The following is a 23,005-nucleotide window of genomic DNA, read 5'->3' on the forward strand; positions in this document are numbered from 1 at the left end:
TTCCTCCTTTTTTTGTTGCACAGTATTTGTAAGTGTTTTTCAACTTTACTAAAGCTAGTTTTTATACTAATCTGAAATTTTGGGTTATACATCTTACCTCCCATGAGTTATGAAGATTTCATAAATAATTGTAAATGTAAAAGGAATTTACATGTTATGAAGATAACACAAATTGCTATTTTGTCACTGATAGCAAACATAATGATGAGAAGCAATTTGATTATTGCAAATTCACACTTTAAGTCATGTTTTGAGTGAAATCTCATAATGTTTTCTGATATATATATATATATATATATATATATATATATATATATATGATTTATTTTTGTAAGATTATTTCATGTGTACATAATATCCCTCTAAATAGCTCCAAGGTAGATAAAAAATGTTTTTTTTTCCTGTAGTCTAATTCACATATGGTATCAAACATTGTTTTTAATGGTTATGAAAATAGTTATCAAAAGCATTGAAGTATTCCTTTTCCTATTTGACAATGTAGCATGTAAATCCATATATACTATAGCTAAGGATGCCACAAAATTTCTACTTAGCTTCTTTGGCTTGTTTATTATCATAGGTCTAGTTACCTTCTTCTTACCAATCTGCTCCCATCAGGGATCTAGAGATTGGGAGGAGGGAGGAAGGTACAGAGGGAGAGAGAGTAAAGAGAAGTGCTTGAGCAAACTGTAAATTTTCAAATCATGAATTAGGATATTAGGAAAAATAAATTGGTCTTACAGTTTGTAGTATCCAATTTCTATGGTGATCTATGACTATCCATCAGTAGAAAGAGTGAAGTGCTTGGACTTAATGGTCCATATTCCCCAATATGTGCTGATAATGCCAATTAGTACTAATAGGATTCTCAGACACTTCAAGGCAAGCAGAGCTCTGTCGAGTGCCTTGGTTTTGCTTATAATCCATTTTCCTTTGGCCATGTCATACAAGCAGGAAATAAAGATGATGGGTTAACCTCAATCAAATGCCATTTTCCATGTAAATGGATCATTTAGAAGGTGGACTTATATTACATCCTAGAGGAAAAGATCCCAGAGAGAATTAGCCCATCTGATAGATTGGTGCTATGTAAATTGGTATTCTAATGGCTAATTGTAAGAAAGTGCACATTTTGAGTTATTGTATCATTTTCAAGTGACTTTAAATTTAGACCCTTCTCTTTTGGATGGTTTATTTCTGTAATATATTTGGATTCCACGTGAGATTTAACTTGTTCTCAAATTATGTTTCATATGCATGAAAATATCTAGACTTAGATAGTAATACAAATTTTAGGAGAGGGAAACAGTTTTTTTGAAATCATATCCCTGTCAGGCTAGCAAACATCTCTTCTTTTAGGAGTTTAATAACATGGTAATGTTTATGTAAAGTGGGCTAATAGTGTCACACTTGAATCTAATAAAGTGGACATCCATCATGTTGCAATAAAGAGAAGAGCTTCTAATTAAAGTAGGACATCATTTGCAGGATTAAAGTCATTTAGCGTAATTGAAAAGTGTTAATACCTTATTTTATCCTCTTCCATTGGTAGTACTTCAAGGGTAAAAACATTTTAAGGTGAAAATGTGTCTTGTGCCTTTAATTGAATGTTATTACCTCCTGATTGCAACTTATTGAAAATGTTTAATTACAAACCTGGAAAATTAATTACTATATTGAGAAACAGATCCCCGAGGGTTATAATGTTCTTTTTTGTAAGTAAATAGAACATAAAAATTGATATGTTCTTATTTATAATCCAACTTGGAAACATACCTCAATATGATTTATTATATCCAAATGTTTTTCTTAATTGAACAACAGTAAAGTGACATAGGTCATCTAAATTGATGTTACTGCACTCATATAAAAACTTTCAACATTTATGATTAGGTTATATGAGATATATGATAGGCTTTTTTGTGATATATAGTAAAGTGTTTTTTAAAAATAATACTTCAAAATTGTTTGGTTGAACATTCTAACTTCCATAATTATTCTACATCCTTTAATTTTCAGCCATTGATTTTATCATGCTTAGATTAGGATTTGTCAATAGCTCTTTGGGAAGTTGTCATGGTTTGCAGTGCATTATAGCAATACACTCAGCTTTGTCTGTCAGTCAAAGACACACACATTTTGAAAAATGTTAGAATTTAATTTGTTGTCCTAAAATATTCAAAATTATCAGTGACAATTGGAATTATATTTTACATTCTTTGTTTCTTGTAAGTTTAGAAAAGACCGACACATTTATTGTTACTCTCTCGATTCTTACCTTGTGTAGAAGTTAAATCATATGAGCATTAATCTGCCCATTTTATAGATGAGGAAAACTTGTTTTAGAGAGAGTAAATGGCTGAGATCAAGAAACCTTAATGTTACCCTGATTTTATCATTACATGCTGTACATATGTGCTGAATTTTTATACTGTAGCCCATTAAAATGTACAAGCATTATATACCAATCAAAACTTAAAAATTAAAGACAGATACAGCTCTTTAAAAATGCAGGTGATCATTCCTTTAACTGAAGTATATTGAGGTCATAGAGCATACACCATGATTGGAAACTTTCCCAGTTAGTTTTCCCACTACCCGACCTATAATTATTTTGAAACTTTTTTGTTTAAATCTATACATCTTTTTACCAATCATATTTTTCATAACTATAATATTTGTTGTTAATGTGATTTTCCTTGTAAATGGTAAAAAAAAATATTGATAACATTGTGTTTGCTTCTACAGAACCTACTTTTCCCAAACCAACCCCAGCAGCCCAACAGTAGATGTTCAGTGTCACCAACTGGAGACCTCACCATTACCACCATTCAGCGCTCAGATGCGGGTTACTACATCTGCCAGGCCTTGACTGTGGCAGGAAGCATTTTAGCAAAAGCTCAACTGGAGGTTACTGATGGTGCGATATTGTTTTTAGATTCGTCTCATAAAAAATATGATTTTTTATTTCAAGATACACATTAGATGTGGGTTTTTTCTACTTGTTAAATGGCTTAGATCAATGTTTATCCTCTAAATTTAAATCTAGGTAAAGTAACACATTTTAACAGTTTTTAATTTACCTGCCAGTATTTCCTTTAATGCCATTAAAGGCAGCCCATTTTAATCTTAAAAACATTGATTTGGAGGAAATTTTAATTTTAAATTTAAAGTAATTTTAAAGAAATGACATCAAAATTATTGTGTTTACAAGTATAATCTGAATACTTTTAGTTAGTCTTATGTTGACATGACTGCTTCACAAAGATGTTAATAATTTTATATTTTATTGCAGAATAAGAGATATCATCTTTAATATTATCAGTGAAACAGAGAATTAGTTTTTTAGTTATCTAATCACATTATGACATTCCTCTGCCTTTAATTATACATTCACTAAGTTAAATTAATTAAGTACTTTTGGAAGCACTGATGAATGCTAAAATTATTATTTTTTACTTGCACGTATATACTTTGAATCTTAACTGAGACACTTACATTCAGAGTGAAAGTTGAAAATGTTCTGATCTTTCCCCAAGGTTCATCACAATTGACAGTTAGGAAGTTGTAGCTAATTTTTGAGCCTCTGAGCATGAATGTATTCCCTATTCTTCCATGCCTTAAATTAAAACTTTCTATTGCTGTCTTATATTGGTGAGCTTTTTGTGTTTGTTTTCCCTTCGCATTCTGGTTAATGAGATATAAGACTTTTCATCTGTGGTTTCTCTAATTCTCTGCTGGTTAAATTTCAATGTGATTTCATAGAATTTGAATTTACGTGTAGATTAAAAGGTCATTTAAAATTAATAGAAAGGCAGTATTTTTTAATATCAGTCCATGGTATGGCCTGATTCAGCACCATGTCAGTAATGGGAATAAATAAGACAGACAAACACTGGCTGTGAAGACATTGAGTCATTAATGTCTGCACCTGCTAATGCTCTGGAGATTTATGGACTGGAGCTGAAAGAAGAAGTCAGGTTCAAGGGTAACAGTGATAAGAAATCCTTCTTAAAATAGGCAGTGCTTCCTTAAAGCCTCTTTGATGGTTTCTACCTCTTTGTTTATTTAAAAAGAGTGAAAGATAATTATGAATATTTTAAAAGTACTCATATATTCTATCAGTAAAAATTTATAGGTATTTAAATTGGAAAACAAGATATCTGGGTCTAAACCTAAGATTTACTCTAAATTGCTATATTTCAAACATAATGCTTAAAATATCTACTATAATCTAGCTACTTGAAGCATTTTACTTGAGAGAGACCGAGCTTAAATGAATAATTTGCTATGAAAAAGCAGACATATATGTAGAAAACAAAATAAGTGAATTAGAAGAGGTAATGGTTTCAAATGATAGGGTTCATGAGACAGGTAGATATTGAGAATTATTTTTGATACAATGAATTGAAAACTTATGTTAGTTGATGATATCTCACAGCTAGAATATCTATTCTAGGTCAAAATTAAAAAGGTCATGATGGAGTTTAAATTTTCAGTTGACTGAGATGGCTCTGAACATTTCATTACAACTGTTTCGAACATTAATTCCTACATTGATTTTTACTTAAGCAATCAAAAAGTCAAAGTTATTATGAATAACTATCTCTAAATATGAAATTGTGTCCTTGGCTGATGACTTCATCTTCTAGTCATACTTTAGGTTTTTCAGAATAGTTAGTGATTTAATCATATGTAAGTCATCATTTTCATTTTAGGTGTACTCTTTGATAAGATCTAGGGAAATTTTGAGTCAATTGAAATTGTAAATTGAAAAATATATATCATATTCAGATTATTCCATCTGTACCAATGTTTTTGTTATATCTTTGACATTAAACTCAATTACTGAGCATATATTTAATTTAAACATTCATATAGTATTCACATACTATTGCTAATAGTGATGAAATATGTCATGTCGAGTTACAGTTGTACAGATTATGGATTGAGGTAAGATGTTTCCAAATACTTAAGTTTCAAAATAGACCTCTAAAAGATCTTCTCATAGTTATTCACTTTTTTCCTTTGCCTTTATTTCAAAAAGTTAAAAAAAAAAAACTTGTAAAGAAAACTCTATGGGTGGAATGAATAGAATCTAAAAGGACTAGGAGCTGAAATGCATTTCTGTCTTATGCTGACTATAAATGTCAAATCATAATCTTACATGAATGGTTTATTAAGGATTTATAATGCATAGTTAGAGAAGACCATGGAGTTGTTCACAGATCACTGGAAACCCTAAATGTTCATTTAAACTTTGACCTTAATGTCATGGAAACCTTGTGGTCATCTTTCACCCATAACATCCTTGAAAGTGAGAATTCCTCTGGCCAGGAGATTTTCAATTCACTTATTGATCGAAGTCATTCAAAAGACAATGAACCACTCATTTAGGCATTAAAAAAAAGAAAAAAAAAGGCAGAGGGGAATAATTAGATGACCTTTGGCTACATCTAATGATTTCAGAGATATGACAATAAAAGCAGGTTATAAGAAATTACTGGAATTCTTACGAAGAACTTAATTTGAAGCAAAGATGTAACATTTAAAATTTGATAAATAAGTTAGACTCTGAAGACCTATTTTTCTCGCCATATTAAAAAAAATCCATTGATCTAGTTTTGGCTCATAAACGATTTATGTAAAACCATTAGCTTAAATTTCTATTTGCCAAATTATTGCCAGATGTCTCAGAATTATTGTAATATTGGGCTCCCACATTCTCTTAAGCTTCTTCATTTGTTTCTAAAATGAAGAAAGTGATCAAAAAATCAGTGAAATAAGTAGTTCTAATTTTGATGTATGATCAAGTAATGGTTCTATGGTTTATTATAGTTTTTTTATTATCAATATAATAAATTCAGGTTCATTGGGGTCTACAGTGTCTTGACTTGTGGGGACCTATTATCCTAAGTTCTAATTTAAATTAAAATTGATTGGTTGTGTCATGGGTGGTTCGTAGAGGCCTGGTAATTTTAATGATTTCTTCCCCAAATCTGTGAACACTAGTATAAATATGATGCATACAGATGGAGACAGAGTCATGAAAATTGGTGTTTACAAACATGGATAGACAAAGGAATTGAGAACCTCAAGCAAAATTACTTTTCTAATTATTTACCTGGTAATAAAAAATAACTTTTTAGAGAAAAGAAACCATTTTTTTTTTCATCACAGTTGCTAAACAATAATTTAAGTCCACTATTCTTTTTTATTTTCTGGGAGGATTTTTAAATATATATCTTATGTATTGGATGTTATATGTTCATATATGATATATATGATGGGTATTGAATAAATACACAAAGTAAGTTATAGGTAATATGTTTGGCTTTGGGGTTTTCTCCTTACTTCCGATATCAGTACTTTAAGACTATTGAATGCATAGGAGTTAAAATATACTAAATATGTCTTTATTCATCAGTTCTGACAGATAGACCTCCGCCCATAATTTTACAAGGCCCAGTAAACCAAACACTAGCAGTCGATGGTATAGCATTACTAAAATGTAAAGCCACTGGTGATCCTCTTCCAGTCATTAGCTGGTTAAAGGAGGGATTTACTTTTCTGGGTAGAATTTCAAGAGCATCTATACAAGAGAAAGGAACACTGCAAATTAAGAATTTACGGGTAAGCAATATTTGGTTTGCATTTGAGTCCTTGTCTTAACATAAGAACTGTTATAGGGAAATATTTTGTGGTGAACTTAAAATCTTACATCTTAGCATGCCTTCTGTGCATGTTACTTCTTACTGTAAAAATTCTTAGTTGAAATTAGAGCAAGGGTCTTTTCCTTATGTCACTCATAAATTCAAAACAGACCTAGAATCTTTTTACTCTTGTATCACATCTGCTATGTATGTAATTATTGAAACTATAAATCATAGTTTAATGATTTAAGGATAGTAGTATAATATATAAAATCCTTTGAAAAAGTGACAAATGCTTCTGATTTTACTATCACTGATGAAAGGTATATCATAGTAAGATGTAGATAAGTTGGCTTGGTCAAAAAATTGTGTAGAAAAAATAAAGGGATGAGACTGAATGCAAGAAAGGCAGGTTTGGCTAGTTAGAGAAAACCCATAGGTTTTAGGGGATGTTGCTGTGGTTTTTTTCATTTAAACCCCAGGATGAAAACAAATTGTTGGTGATCTTTTAACTGAAATGTATGCAACAGAGAAAGACCATTCCTGGAAATTTAACAATTTGGTACCTCTTCAGGAGCAACTCAAAATAATATGTGTGCTTCTGGATATTTTTTAACTATCTATTACAATGTAACAGTATTGGCAGTAAAACAATTATTAATATCTCATAGCTTATGTGAGTTAGAAGCATGACCATGACTTAATAGGGCCACCTGTTTCAGAGGCATAATCAGAGGTGCCAGTTAGAGGAGATGAGGGCTCATATGAAGATTGACAGGATAGATTTGCTTCCAATCATCATGACTGCTGGTAGACTAGAGTTATTTGGGTCTACTGGATTAACAACCTCAGTTTACTTGCTTTAGTATATTGCTATGTGGACTTTCTCAATATGCCTGTCTCCTTCCTCTATGTCAACAAGCAAGATCATCTCCTACCAAAATAGGCATTGCAATCCTATGTACGAAAGTCACAAACAAGGTATCTTAAAACCTTGAAACCAATGGTTTTCAATATACTCAGGTGGAATATGGAAATTGTAAAATCCAGGTGAATGTCACCATGAGCGATATCTGTTCTCTGCCAGTATATTCAACTCATTCAACCAAGAATAGTTACTCTACCCCTACTTACCCCATGTTGCAAGCATTACACTAAAGCTGGAGGATATATTCATACCACTGGGTTTGAGAGCCAGAATTAAGATACTGGGTATAATATAATGCATGAGGAAAAATGGAATGAAAACAGTTCAGTGGAAGAACAGTTAGTAGAAACTGGTATCTAGGTAGAAATTGAGAATGAAAGATAAAGAAAAAACAAACAAACAAGCAAAACCATATTGCTCAATTTTCACATTCAGAAGCTAAGGAGGAAAGTAAAAAATGTTCTACTATAAATGTTTTCAAATGAAAAGGATTCTTCCTGTATGGTGGGAAATGTTATCTACACTTAAATGTTTATCTGGTTATTTATCACTGTAACTAACACACACACACACACACACACACACACAAACACACACACACACACACACACACACACACACACGCCAAATAGAAGAATGATCCTATTTTTGTAGCAAATACATGCTTACATTTTTAATTGTGTGTGTATGTGTGTATATATTAACACACACACACACACCACACACATATATGATTTTGAGACATAGGCATTAATTATTGCTCTTAAGTAACAAAACTACTGCCAAGTTCACTTAAAGGAAAATAAATTAATACAGACTCTTTTTAATGTGTCTTTTCATTGATTGTAAATTAGTTATTAACTTTCTTTGAACAAAATGGAAGTTATTAAAAAATTAATGCCAGCTCTCCTTGGGTAAACACTTTAACCTCTCTCTCTGGGAGCAAGGCAGCCTAGGGCAATGGAGGTTAATGCATTTTCACTGTATTGTTGAATTAAAGGGTATTCTCAGAGTCAAGATTCCTAGGAGTGTTTGAAAGAAGCAATTAAAGGTGCGTGCTTGATGATGTCAAACTCAATAGTCTCTAAGGGGCTTATCTGTAGCCAACTGCACAAGGAGAAAAGTAGGATGGAGTGAGCTAGAATATACACCTCTTAAAGCAGTTGGTGAGATGAATGGATAAGGTTGGAAGAGAAGTGAAGCATTCTTGTCCAGAAAAGTTATTATTTAAAATTAAAACAATAAAAGAGAGTAAAGTGCTGATGATTATGGTGATAAAATAGTGAGATGTATCAATGATATTCAGGCATTTGATAAACACCAAAGTAAGCACATCATTCTTTTTCTGTAAAATGAGTCTCTTTCCAGGAGGATTCAAATGGGCTTTTCAGTGTTTCACTTGCATAATCAAGAAAGGTTTTCTATAGGTCATGTTCTTTTGTGTCTCACTATTTCCTTTTCAGTATGTAAAGCAAGAGAAAAAAATAACATGATGAATACAGTGTTCTCATAGTCCAGCTAATTGGTAACTGAATCTGTATCTTTTGAGACGTAGAATATTCCAGTACTCATTAAAACCTAGCTACCACAGCTATTGTCAGGTTGTATCTCCACACAATGACAAGGAGCTACAGTTAAAAAGCATCACCTACATACTCTTCTTTTAGCATTTGCACAGAATAACAAGTGCTATGTTTTAGTTCAACAGCTATAATTAAATGCAAATTTTTTTACTCTTTCACAGTCCATATTCAAATGAACATCCCATTAAAATCCAACCCTGGCTTATTATATTTAGTTTGTGAGTGATGCTTCTTAAATGCAAAGAATTCTAATGACTATAATGTGAACACAGCCACATTTGAAAGAATGGCTCATTCTACAATGGCTATTCCCATCATCCCTCTGTGTAATAGAAGACAATTGTACAGAGATAATATGGCAAAGAATGACGTGCAAGAGCAATTTGAAACTTAAGTTAAAATACATAATGACATTTACAATCAATTAAAACAGTGAAATGGCAGTAACATCCATGCACTAATGATATACCTGAGAATCCATTCTGAAAGCTAGAATCATCAATACACTTACATTTTGAACCTGACAGATGCAATATTCTATGAACTCCCAAATTTCACCAACAATTAAGTTCATGTTCATCACAGTTTTAATCTATGTCTTCTGCCTTGCTTTATTCTCTTTTTTTCATGAGCCTCTCTTCCCAGTCTCACTTCTCCTGTACTCCTAAACCCAACCTAAGTGAGTGTTGTTTACCATGGAAGCCCACAAGTCTCAACCACAGTGAGGACTTTTGAATTACATCTTTTATTGACCTTGGGGCTATTTTCAAATTATAATGAGAGAATCTTTTGGCTTAGATTTGTAAAAGAGACCTCTTTTTAAGTGTCCTTGGCTGTTCTTCAACGAGTAATGAAAACATTTTCAGTCCTCAATGAAATGTCAGTTTTTAAAAATGTTTAAATTTTGTTAGATTATTTTTATGATCCCTTTCAACACTAACTCCATAGTCAGTATTTGTTGATTTACGTATGACACAACTTTCTTTTACTGGATTCTGCACTGCTACAATTTACATAGAAGTGAATACTGAACTCCTTAAAAGAAAAAAAAAATCTTCTTAAAAAATATTTTTCTTCTTTTTTTTTCATGTTTTTAAAAAGAAAGAAAGTATGGCCTCCTATTATCTCATTGCTAATTTATTCCAGAGAAAATAGTTTATTTAAAACAGAAAAAAAAAAACAGAAAAGACAGCTTTTTATTTCTGATGGTGTGTAGCCTTATGATATTATGAATGAATTCTGTCCTGAGTTGTCTATATTTAACTCAGGCTCCATTATAAAATGGAATTAAGAGATTAGTATTATCAAAAAAGAAAAAAGACAAATAGAATTTATCCTATACATTTAATTGTAGAAATATAATTTTGCAAACTTTCAAATCAATGCTATGAATAACATTGTATGAATTTATTTTAATATTTCATATATATAAAATTAATGCATTATTTAGATGGGCAAATGGTATCTTTAAAAAAATCAAATATTACCTGGTTGATATTGAGTAATTATTCTGCACACTGATTACAGTTGAATTCTCTCCTTCCATGCATGCTAGATTTCTGACACTGGCACTTACACTTGTGTGGCTACAAGTTCAAGTGGGGAGACTTCCTGGAGTGCAGTACTGGATCTGACAGGTGAGCTCTTTGTGAACCATCTTAGCAGCAGAAATCTTGAGCCTCATAATGATGGTTTCTTATTAAATAACAAGGTAGTGGACGATCAAAGTTTTAATTGATTGAATGTAAATCTAAGTCTGTACATTCAGTACCACTTTTTAAGCCCTCTACCAGTTCACACTCAGCATTACATTTGTGAAATTTAGTACATTGGTTCTTGAAAACTTTGTTATTTTACATCCTCTTAAGTGCAGGCAATTCTAGTGATCATGTGTGAAAGTAGAGTTTGCATTTACTAATGTGTATGGAAAGCAGATATTCACTTACATAGATGCTACTGATTAATGAAGATGAATTGTTCACCATCTAAGCCAACTTCTTTAGTAGACTGTTTTTTTCTTGTAAGCATCAATGTCAACATGACTGATCAGGAACAAAGTTTATTCTGTCTGTCTTCTATAGAATCTGGAGCAACAATCAGTAAAAATTATGATTTAAATGACCTGCCAGGACCACCATCAAAACCACAGGTCACTGATGTTACTAAGAATAGTGTTACCTTGTCCTGGCAACCAGGTACCCCTGGAACTCTTCCAGCAAGTGCATATATCATTGAAGCTTTCAGGTATGGCATGATTTCTTTTTTCTTAGTTGTGTTTTTAATTTAGCTCTTAAGTACTAAAGCCTCACCTGAGCTATCTGGCTGTGTTATGATAAGAATGGGTTCAATGGATGCATTTGAAGAATTTATCTTTTATATCAGTATTTATTCAAGAACAGACTTTATGTTTTAATTTATAACTTAATTGTAGAATTAAATATGCATCATCTATGTCTATATCTATAGAAATGTAGTCATGACACAATCACTTAGCTCATTTATTTTTCCTGACAAGTGTATGTATTTAAAATGAGAATTTGGGCATTAGAACTGGGAAGACAATACTTTAATTAGGGACAGACACATTTTTATGTTATGCAATATTTATTGAAGCATGAGACTTTGGAATATTTATGCCTAATAATTAGGAGAGAACTTAATTCCAATGTTTTTATGCTATATATTTGAATAAATCTATTAAATATGTCTGCAAGAAAATGTAAATCTAAATCGAGAAACTGATTCCATGTGGTTTTAGTGCAGAAAGGAAAAGATGTTTTCATGTATTTTTTGAAATCCTATCAACTTACAGCTATGAATGATAAATTAGCAAATATTATTTTAAAATTACTTTATGGGAATTTAATGACATACTGATGCAAATGGGAAAATATACTTAATTTATTTTCATGTTTAATTTCACATCGTAACATCATACATTTTGAAGGATAGCCTTTGTCCTTTGTCAATAATGGGACAAATGATCACTTTCATTTTGAGCTTTTAGAATCCATATTTAAGATAATAAAAGGTACATAGTTTTCAAATTTCAAAATACTATTTTTCTACAGTTTGATAGTTTGATGCTTAAAGACATCTAAAATGAAACCTCCCTAATACCATTTTCTCTTCATTGTAAGCAAAAGTAGCATTTGACTATAGACAAAGTATTTTAAAATGTCATCCATCTGGCTCTAAAAGGTCTGTCTACACACACACACACGCACACACACATTCAGAGATATTTCACCAGTCTGAGATGCCAAATCACAATTCTGTGTAATGTACAATTTTTTTAAAAAATGTAACCAAGGGAAAATATTCATTATATGCTTTCTTTCTTCTTTTACAGGTATGTAGTTTTAGAAGGCTCTATTTTAATATTGCATGTGGAATTGATGCAAAAGAAAACACACCTTGTAACAGGAAAATATATTGGCATAATTTACTCTATAGTCCACTTATTCTTTCTGCAGGTTAATTCTTTTCAAGGTATATATATATATATATATATATATATATATATATATATATATCATACTTATTGTATAAACTTGATATTGTGATCTTGGCCTCTGTTCCATTTACAGGTATTCATTTAGTGGGCTGCTGTGCATTAGCAAAGGGCTGTCACATCTCCTGGGCTGAGTTTAATTTTGTTGTGCATGGCACTTCCGTTAGGTGGGCTCGGCTTTGTTGTTGAATAAACTGAATTCATCCAAATGTTTCATTTATTGGACTGAACACTTCAAGTGTTCTGTGTGTGTGTGTGTGTTTAATTTTCAGCCATTAACCTTTGTCATTGCTACCCAACTCCATTTCCAATAACTGTATGACTGTTCTTTAAGTGAAATTTCTGTTCATATTTCAGGCAATCAGTGAGCAATAGCTGGCAGACAGTGGCAAACCATGTAAAGACCACCCTTTATACTGTGAGAGAATTGCGACCCAATACAATCTACTTGTTCATGGTCAGAGCGATCAACCCTCAAGGTCTCAGTGACCCAAGCCCTATGTCATACCCTGTGCACACTCAAGGTAATTTCAATAGCTGTAAACATGACTGGTTCTAGAGAGAAGCATCAGACTGACATTTGAGAACAAAGAGATTGCATGAGGAAAAGTACATGTATGTACACTGCTTTGTAAAATGATTTACTGGACTTTAGCTAGTGAAGAAGAAAGAAGTCAGCAGTTCAACTTGCTAAAATGTTTCCTTTCTCTGGAGCTGTTAGGATCTTTGCAGTGAAAAATTAAATCGGATACATTTACATGTTAAAAGTAAATCCACTAAGCTAGGACTTTAGTATATTTACAAGAGGGAAAAAAAGATAAAATAAATAAAAATAAAATTTCTCCTTCTTTGGAAGAAATTATACACTAGCCAAAAAAGTGATATTTTAATGGATAGATGCTCAGATAAGGGTATCCAAATTACTTCAGAAATTCTATTTTTATAGTACAGTGACTGTCCTGAGAATGCAGCATCTGGATCCTCTGAGATAGTTAGAAACACAGATTTTCAGGCTCCAAGTCAAAAACACTGGGGTCAGCCAGTGTGTATCTTAATATACCCTCCAGGGGATGCTGGTGCTAAAGTTTAATGACCACAGTTATGATGTATTTTATTCAATCCAATGTTTCAAAAAGTGATTTAGTACAGAAAACAGTAAATCAAGTTTTCTTTCTGAGGCTTGTCATTCTTTTGACTAGTATAAAAACTCCTAGAATATCAAAATGTGATTTCAAAATGGAGATGTCCTCATCTCATCTTTTGTAACCTGACTCTTCCAACTAAAAAGTCACTGGAATCTCAGATGGAATGCAGGATGCTAGATTACAGTTTCCTTTTCTACTAGTAGGTAAAGGGAATTAATACAATAGAAGTAGTGCCTTTATTATTTGCTGCAAACAGCTCCCCACAGAGTTATAAGAAAGGGTTAATTATTTCTTATTTGTAAAAGGCTTTGAACAAGATATAATTCAAAGTAGTATTTTGTCCTATGAAAAGCACTATACAGCCATAAAATATTATTATAATTACCATGTAGTTCAGTGATAGTAACTAGCATGCCATTATAACAGAGAAGGTGCCTTAAAGGAATCAAGTGAGATAAAGTCACCACGTGACTAATGTTGCTGACATGATGACAGTCAAGAGAGGAGGGAATGCCACTCTGCTATTGTTCTCTAAGCAGTAATGTGATTAATTTTCCTTGATGATAAAGGGCCTGTATGTAAAAAACCTGTCTCAGGAAAAATAAAAATCACAACAAAGAATCTGAACACCTGTAACTAGTTATATTTTATCTTACCTAGATCCAATTGCTTTATAGGGTGTCTGAATTTAATGAGTAAATTAAATTATTGGATGCAAAATGGAAAAGATGTATAATTTTAATTCAGGAAATCCTAGTACCTAGATCATTTACACCTGTGTGGATTGCAATAGTTTTTTTTTGTGTGTGTACAACTGCAGTGTGAGGTAAGGAGATAACAGAATGTGGACGACTTGCATGTGATTGAGTCTGGCAGATTGTCCAGATCATTCAATAACTATGCCAGTCACTAAATCTTGACTCATAAAATAACTCTCAGTGAAAAGATCAAGAAAGATTAATGAAAAGTTGTTTTTGATCTGACCTGTTTCAGTTGAGAGACTATCCAGAGCAAAAGACTTATGTTCTTTTAACATATATTTAATAGGAAAACTCATGTTGTGGGTCTGAATGTCAGGATCATTTTTGATACCTCACTTTCAGTAGCTTTGCATTTTGCAACCGCTAACTTTCAAAGAGCTCTTATTTTACAAAGATTTTAAATATCACAGAACACAGAAATTGTTTATTTCATTAAGGCTACTAAATGCTTACACCATCAACATCACAATTGAGTGTATTTATGTAGGCAAAGATTAACATTGTTCATATATAGGGACTCCCCCCTCCCTCAATTTCAATAAGAGTGTACTTTGCAGTTTTGTTAAGGATGAAACAAAGAAGGAAAATGAGGGGGAAAAATCACCCAAGTATAGTTTCCAAGTATTCATGTGGCAATTTAAATTAGTGCACTCAATTTAAATTATAGCTAAGATATGCACTTAAAAGATATTTCTGCAAAAATGTGGTGTGGTGGCCTGAGAAAACAGGAGAAAAAAAGATGAAGAAAATAAATCATTTTAAATTGGACCTTCTTCCTTAAATAAAGTAGTTTGAATTCAACTAAACTTTGAAGTGTACCAGTTAAAGACAACTTGAAGAGTGTGAAATTCAGTGTTTGATATCAATTAAATGTCTATAAGGTACCATTTTGTCTTAATGGACACAGAATATATACCATTGTATAGGGCCGTAAATAGGTGGATGGTGAATAAGGAGACAACAATGTACAGTTACGCATGTCTTATTCAAAATGTCACCATTCTTTCTTTTCCTCCTTTCTTAATCACCAAAAGCAGCTGCATTTCCTCTTTTCATATATTGGAGTTCTGGCCAAAATTTATTATTTTGGAATATTTTGTCAGTATTCTAAATTTTTCAGTGACTGTGAATTTGAGGAGCTCTGTCCCCTCTCTCCCCTACTCTAGTTACCTTTAATGACATAGTTCCTTGTCCCAGTCTCCCAAATTTTCCTTTCCATACTCCCAGACTTAAATAGTTCAAGGGGTAGAAAAACACAACCTGAAACAAGGGATTCAACAAATTTCTAACCTTCCGTGTTGAGACATGTATTAATTGACCACTGGGGAAAATTCTTCAATGCTCTAAAATCTACATAAAGCCAATCCTTCTAGAAAAGTCTCTGAGTATGTACTTCATTCTTTCTAAAGGATCATTCTAGTGATCTTCCACAATATTGTGTCTGTGTTTGAATGGAGATGAGGGACTTTAAATGGTCTTTCATTAAACCATTGTAATGAAGATTAATATCCTTCAACTTATGTCCTACCTTGTGAAGTACACACACACACAAAACACACACACACACAACACACACACACACATGCTTAAATGCTCTTTGTCATGAAAGGTTTGTAATTTTCCCCCTATAATTAGTTCTAGAAGGATAATTTGACTTGTATTAGGTGAATTGGAATTTTATTATGAATTTCTGAAAATCAGGAGTTTTTATTTCCTCTAACTGCAGATATCAGCCCACCAGCACAAGGAATGGACCACAGACAAGTACAGAAGGAACTAGGAGACGTCCTTGTTCGCCTTCACACTCCAGTTGTACTGACTCCCACTACTGTTCAGGTCACATGGACAGTAAGTTGTTGAAAACTATATGAGGCTTTATGGACAGCTTTATATATAGTGAAAAAGCCTATATGAAATGTTTTGTAATACTTTAAGGAAACCAGAAATAATAGGAAAATGCAAATAACCAAACTCAAAACAAATAATTAAAATGCTCACCTTTTAATATCCAAGTAAAATCCACAAAAATATTGAATGAATAAATGTGTAAGTGGAGAAGTAGAATAAAAATATATTATAATATAAACATGACCTTTTCTATCTTCTAAATTTTTAACAGTTTTATTAAAAAGGTATAAGTAACACATCAAAGTGCACAACTAAATATTTTTAGTATATTTATAGAGGTTTGAAATTATCATCAAAATCTAATTTTAGAACACATTTTGAAATGAAACTTTGTGCCCACTATAGGCATTCTCTGTACTATATATCTTAGCCCTGTGCAACTAGGAATTTTCTCTCTATATTTAGATATGCCTATTCTAGACTTTCTTGGGTATGGATTCATATAATATATGTCTTTATTGTGTGGCTTCTTTAATTCACCATGATGTATTTAATGTTCATCCATTGTGAAGTATGTGTCAGTACTTTGTTCCTTAAAATGTACTATTCTATTGTGGGATTTCATTCCCTTCTTTACCAGGATAGTGATTCCAAATAATACTACATTGTATATCATATTTTCTTTATCCATTTATCTAGTGATGGGCCTTTGGGTTGTTTGGAATTTTGGCTATTATAAATAATGGCACCTCGAACATTTGTATGCAAATCTTGGTGTGGACATTCATTTAATTGTTCTTGGTATACATCTAAGAATTTTTGAATAATACGGAAACTCCCCCACTTAATTTTTTGATGAAGTAGCAAAATGTCTTCAAAATGATGATATCATTGTGTATTTGAAACAGCAATGTTTTAACATTCCAATTTCCTCCAAATCTATTCCAACTTTTCTTTCATCCTTGTTAACACTTATTATTCTTTCTCTTTTTTGGTTATGGCTGTTCTAGTGGGTGTATAGTAGTTTATCACTGTGATTTTGACTTGCATTTCTTTCTAGACTAATGATGTTCTTCTTTTCATGTGCTTGTTGGCATTTGTATACCTATTTAGAGAAATGTCTATTCAAATTCTTTGTAAATTTCTAGTTGAATTGTTTGTCTTCTTCTTAAAGATTTATTCCAGATATGTCACTTATCTTATACATGACTTGCAAATATTTCCAGCCTGTGAGTTGTTTTTTACATTCTTTAGGGTGTCATTTGAAACACAAAAGATTTTAATTTTGATGAAGTTATCTTCTGAATTTAAATAAACCATCTTTATAGTCTTTTAGTGAATGTGATACAACAGCACAAAACATTTACACAATTTTAATCATTTGGCATGTGTGGTCAAAAAATTAGTGAGATTTAGGTAATAATTTGATATTTTAATGAATGTTAAGAAAGTTCAAGTGTCATGCGTTATTATATGTGTCAGAATACACACTTATTTCAAATGGCAAATGTTTTTATCAGATGGCAACTGCTGCAGTGAAATCAACAAATAGGATGAAAATAGAAATATCAATTGTATTTGAGAATATTGCTACTGTGTGTGCTTATTGTATGTGTGCGACTGTGTTTTGAGAGGAGTCAGATCCTATTCTCTGTGCCTACTATAGTTAGCACCAACTTCTCATTTATGTCCAAATCCCTCTCTATTATAAATCCAAAAAAATCCATTAAAATATACATATTGGAATGACAGAAAAGTACGGCTATTTGGAACACTCTGAGGATGTGACAGAATTTGTTAAAGTAATGAACATTTGAGGGCATGGTTAAGAGTTTTCACTTTAATTACAATATTGTTTATTTAGACAGTACTTGTGTTTCTATTGCTGTTGTTTGATATTATGTAAGTAGAAGGAAGACAAAAAGTTTAAATAATGTGTTTACTGCTCTTAGAATCTAAGTTACTTCAGAGAAAGAACTCTATCACTATTCCTACCAACTCCCTTAAGAGAGGAGAATGCAAAACTAGTTATTTTTGGTCAGTTGTGAGTAGTTATGTTTGGAATATAAGACACAATAAAGAGAAACATACTGATGTCTTCCTCATGATAATTCCATTGAACAAATCCAGTTCAACAAGCATTTTTTTGTGAATGAATTATGTTCTAGATGGAGAATAGCACCACAGAAGATGTGATTCTAGTTGCTGATACACATGAATGATTGCAATAAGGATATTTATGCACACATTTAAATGAAAAGGAAGTGATTAATTCTATCATAGGCACCAAAAAAGACATTGTTATTCTTTCCCATCCATACTGAGAAATATGGAGGCATTATTGTGTAACAAAAGTAAAAAATGAAAATAACAGTTAAGAATGTTTAGTCCATGCTCCTCCTCCCAACCCCACTATGAATCAGCCTCCTTATTCAGAGAAAACATTCAGCATTTGTTTTTGGGGGATTGGGTAACTTCACTTAGCATTATATTCTCCAACTTCATCCATTTACCTGCAAATGCCATGATTTTAATTCCCTTTTATTGCTCAGTAATATTCCAGTGTGTGTGTGTGTGTGTGTGTGAGTGTGTGACATTTTCTTTATCCATTCATCTATTGAAGGCCATCTAGGATTCCAAGTTCAGCTATTGTGAATTGTGCTGCTATAAACATTGATGTGGCTGTGTCCCTTTGGTTCCATGGGAGGATTAGAAGAACTCTAGATAGGAAAAAGGAGTGGCAGGGAAGGGAGGGGGCATGGGGATACAAAAGATGGTGGAATGAGGTAGACATCATTACCCTAGGTGCAGGTATGAAGACACGAATGGTGTGAATGTACTTTGTATACAACCAGAGAGATGAAAAACTATGCTCTACATGTGTAATATCCACTGCAATGCATTCTACTGTCATATGTAGCAAATTAGAATAAAAAAAAATAAAATGTTTAGTCCAATTATATACTCCATAAAAGAAAAACAATGCAGACAGGTTGAATAGTATCCCTAATCTCCCCTGTTTATTTATAAGTAAAGATAAGACTAGAAGTCCCTGGATTTGCAGATTTTTAACTTTTTTTTAAGGTGTGTAATTTTGGGGATTGAACCCAGAACCCCGAGCATGCTATATAAGCACTCTACTACTGACCTACACTCCAGCCCCAAATTACCTGACTTTACATATGCATTCTTATTTCTTTTTTTTACTATAAAGAGAAGCTATATATAAATATTTAATAGAAAAGAATGACTTTTAGTAATGAAATTTTGATATATGATCCTGGGTAACACATTTTGTTTCTTCTTAAATGAAACCTCATTATTGTTCAAATTTTCTAACTTATTCGTACAAAATTGGATTATATTTTAATAAAAATATGACTAAGTTTATAGTGACTGTTTCGTATTGTAGCACTCCTAATTCCATTTTGATATAATTTTGTATTGGCCTATTTTATGTTCTGCACATAACACTTTCTATTATTCCAATCCCATGGAAGTAATGTAATTTTCCAATAATTCCAGTGGTACAAACTGCCATGATTCTATCTTTCAGTAGTTTTGACTGGATACAAAACCACCCAAGCCAGGAAACCATGTGTTTTTCATAGCAGATTTTCCACCATTCTTAATGGAAAACATGTCCTCTGTAAATTTTGAGGGGGTTTCTTTTTCATTGATTTTTTAAAAATAAATGAAAGCAGAATGCATTACAATTCTTATTACATGTATACAGCATAATTTTTCATATCTCTGTTTGTATATAGAGTATATTCACCACAATCCGTGTCTCCATACATGTACTTTGGATAATGATGCCTATCACATTTCACCATCTTTGCTAATTCCCCTACCACCTCCCTTTCCCTCCCACCCCTCTGCCCTAACTAGAATTTATCTATTCCTCCCATGCTTCTTTACCCTACCCCACTATGAGTTAGCCTCCTTTCTTTTTCCTTTTTTCTTATTGGTTGTTCAAAACATTACAAAACTCTTGACATCTCATATTTCATACGTTAGATTCAAGTGGGTTATGAACTCCCATTTTTACCCCAAATACAGATTGCAGAATCACATCGGTTACACATCCACATTTTTACATAATGCCCTATTAGTGATTGTTGTATTCTGCTACCTTTCCTATCCTCTACTATCCCCCCTCCCCTCCCCTCCCATCTTCTCTCTCTACCCCATCTACTATAATTCATTTCTCTCCTTGTTTTTTTTTCCCCATTCCCCTCACAACCTCTTATATGTAATTTTGTATAACAATGAGGGTCTCCTTCAATTTCCATGTAATTTGCCTTTTCTCTCCCTTTCCCTCCCACCTCTTGTCTCTGTTTAATGTTAAACTTTTCCTACTGCTCTTCCTCCCTGCTCTGTTCTTAGTTGCTCTCATTATATCAAAGAAGACATTTGGCATTTGTTTTTTAGGGATCGGCTAGCTTCACTTAGCATAATCTGCTCTAATACCATCCATTTCCCTTCAAATTCCATGATTTTGTTATTTTTTAGTGCAGAGTAATACTCCATTGTGTATAAATGCCACATTGTTTTTTATTCATTCATCTATTGAAGGGCATCTGGGTTGGTTCCACAGTCTAGCTATTGTGATTTGTGCTGCTATGAACATCGATGTAACTGTGTCCCTATAATACACTCTTTTAAGGTCTTTGGGGAATAGTCCGAGAAGGGGAATAGCTGGGTCAAATGTGATTCCATTCCCAGCTTTCCCAGGAATCTACATACTGCTTTCCAAATTGGCCGCACCAATTTGCAGTCCCACCAGCAATGTATAAGTGTACCCTTTTCCCCACATCCTCGCCAGCACTTATTGTTGTTTGACTTCCTAATGGCTGCCAATCTTACTGGAGTGAGATGGTATCTTAGTGTGGTTTTGATTTGCATTTCTCTGACTGCTAGAGATGGTGAGCATTTTTTCATGTACTTGTTGATTGATTATATGTTCTCCTCTGAGAAGTGTCTTTTCAGGTTCTTGGCCCATTTGTTGATTGGGTTATTTGATATCTTATTGTTTAATTTTTTGAGTTCTTTGTATACTCTGTATATTAGGGCTCTATCTGAAGTGTGAGGAGTAAAGATTTGTTCCCATGATGTAGGCTCCCTATTTACCTCTCTTATTGTTTCTCTTGCTGAGAAAAAACTTTTTAGTTTAAGTAAATCCCATTTGTTGATTCTTGTTATTAACTCTTGCGCTATGGCTGTCCTATTAAGGAATTTGGAGCAAAAACCCGACAATATGTAAATCGGAGCCAACTTTTTCTTCTATCAGACGCAGAATCTCTTATTTGATATCAAGCTCCTTGATCCATTTTGAGTTAACTTTTGTGCATGGCTAGAGAAGGGGATTCAGTTTCACTTTGTTGCATATGGATTTCCAGTTTTCTTAGCACCATTTGTTGAAGATGCTATCCTTCATCCATTGCATGCTTTAAGCCCCTTTATCAAATATAAAATAGTTTTAACTTTTTGGATTGGTCTCTGTGTCCTCTATTTTGTACAATTGGTCCACCTGCCTGTTTTGGAACCAGTACCATGCTGTTTTTGTTACTATTGCTTTGTAGTATAGTTTGAAATCTGGTATCGCTATGCCGCCTGATTCACACTTTCTGCTTAGAGTTGCTTTTGCTATTCGGGGTCTTTTACTTTTTCCATATGAATTTCATGATGCTTTATCTATTTTTTTTTTACAAGAAATGCCATTGGGATTTTGATTGGCATTGCATTAAACCTATAGAGAACTTTTGGTAATATTGCCATTTTGATGATGTTAGTTCTGCCTATCCATGAATAGGGTATATTTTTCCATCTTCTAAGATATTCTTCTATTTCTCTCTTTAGGGTTCTGTAGTTTTTATTGTATAAATCTTTCACCTCATTTGTTAGGTTGATTCCCGAGTATTTTACTTTTTTTGAGGATATTGTGAATGGGTTGTTTTTTCTCATTTCCATTTCAGAAGTTTTGTCACTGATATACAGAAATGCCTTTGATTTATGCGTGTTGATTTTATATCCTGCCACTTTGCTGAATTCATTTATTAGTTCTAGTAGTTGCTTTGTAGACCCTTTGGGTCTTCTAGGTATAGAATCATGTCATCTGAAAATAGGGATAATTTAATTTCTTCTTTACCTATTTTTATGCCTTTAATTTCTTTCATTTGTCTAATTGCTCTGGCCAATGTTTTGAGAACTATATTGAATAGAAGTGGTGATAGAGGGCATCCTTGTCTTGTTCCAGATTTTAGAGGGAATGCCTTCAATTTTTCTCCATTCAGAATGATGGTAGCCTGAGGCTTAGCATAGATAGCTTTTACAATGTTGAGGTAAGTTCCTGTTATCCCTAGTTTTTCTAATGTTTTGAACATAAAGGGATGCTGTACTTTGTCAAATGCTTTTTCTGTGTCTATCGAAGATGATCATATGGTTCTTATCTTTGAGTCTATTGATGTGGTGAATAGCATTTATTGATTTCTGTATATTGAATCATCCTTGCATCCCAGGGATGAATCCTACTTGATCATGCTGCACAATTTTTTTGATGTGTGTTTGTAT

At 32.7% G+C, this 23,005-nt stretch overlaps 1 protein-coding gene across 1 annotated transcript in view; it reads left to right on the plus strand.

The window, feature by feature from the left end:
• Positions 1 to 23,005, plus strand: part of LOC143640222 (roundabout homolog 2-like) — a 144,620-nt gene that overhangs the window by 40,584 nt on the left and 81,031 nt on the right. Inside the window, 6 exon segments of the mRNA XM_077108109.1 lie at positions 2,749 to 2,920; positions 6,428 to 6,633; positions 10,720 to 10,801; positions 11,246 to 11,408; positions 13,036 to 13,202; positions 16,311 to 16,432. Coding sequence (XP_076964224.1) covers positions 2,749 to 2,920; positions 6,428 to 6,633; positions 10,720 to 10,801; positions 11,246 to 11,408; positions 13,036 to 13,202; positions 16,311 to 16,432 — 912 coding nt within the window.

The sequence above is a fragment of the Callospermophilus lateralis genome, unplaced genomic scaffold (assembly GCF_048772815.1).
Source record: "Callospermophilus lateralis isolate mCalLat2 unplaced genomic scaffold, mCalLat2.hap1 Scaffold_138, whole genome shotgun sequence".
Taxonomy (NCBI): domain Eukaryota; kingdom Metazoa; phylum Chordata; class Mammalia; order Rodentia; family Sciuridae; genus Callospermophilus; species Callospermophilus lateralis.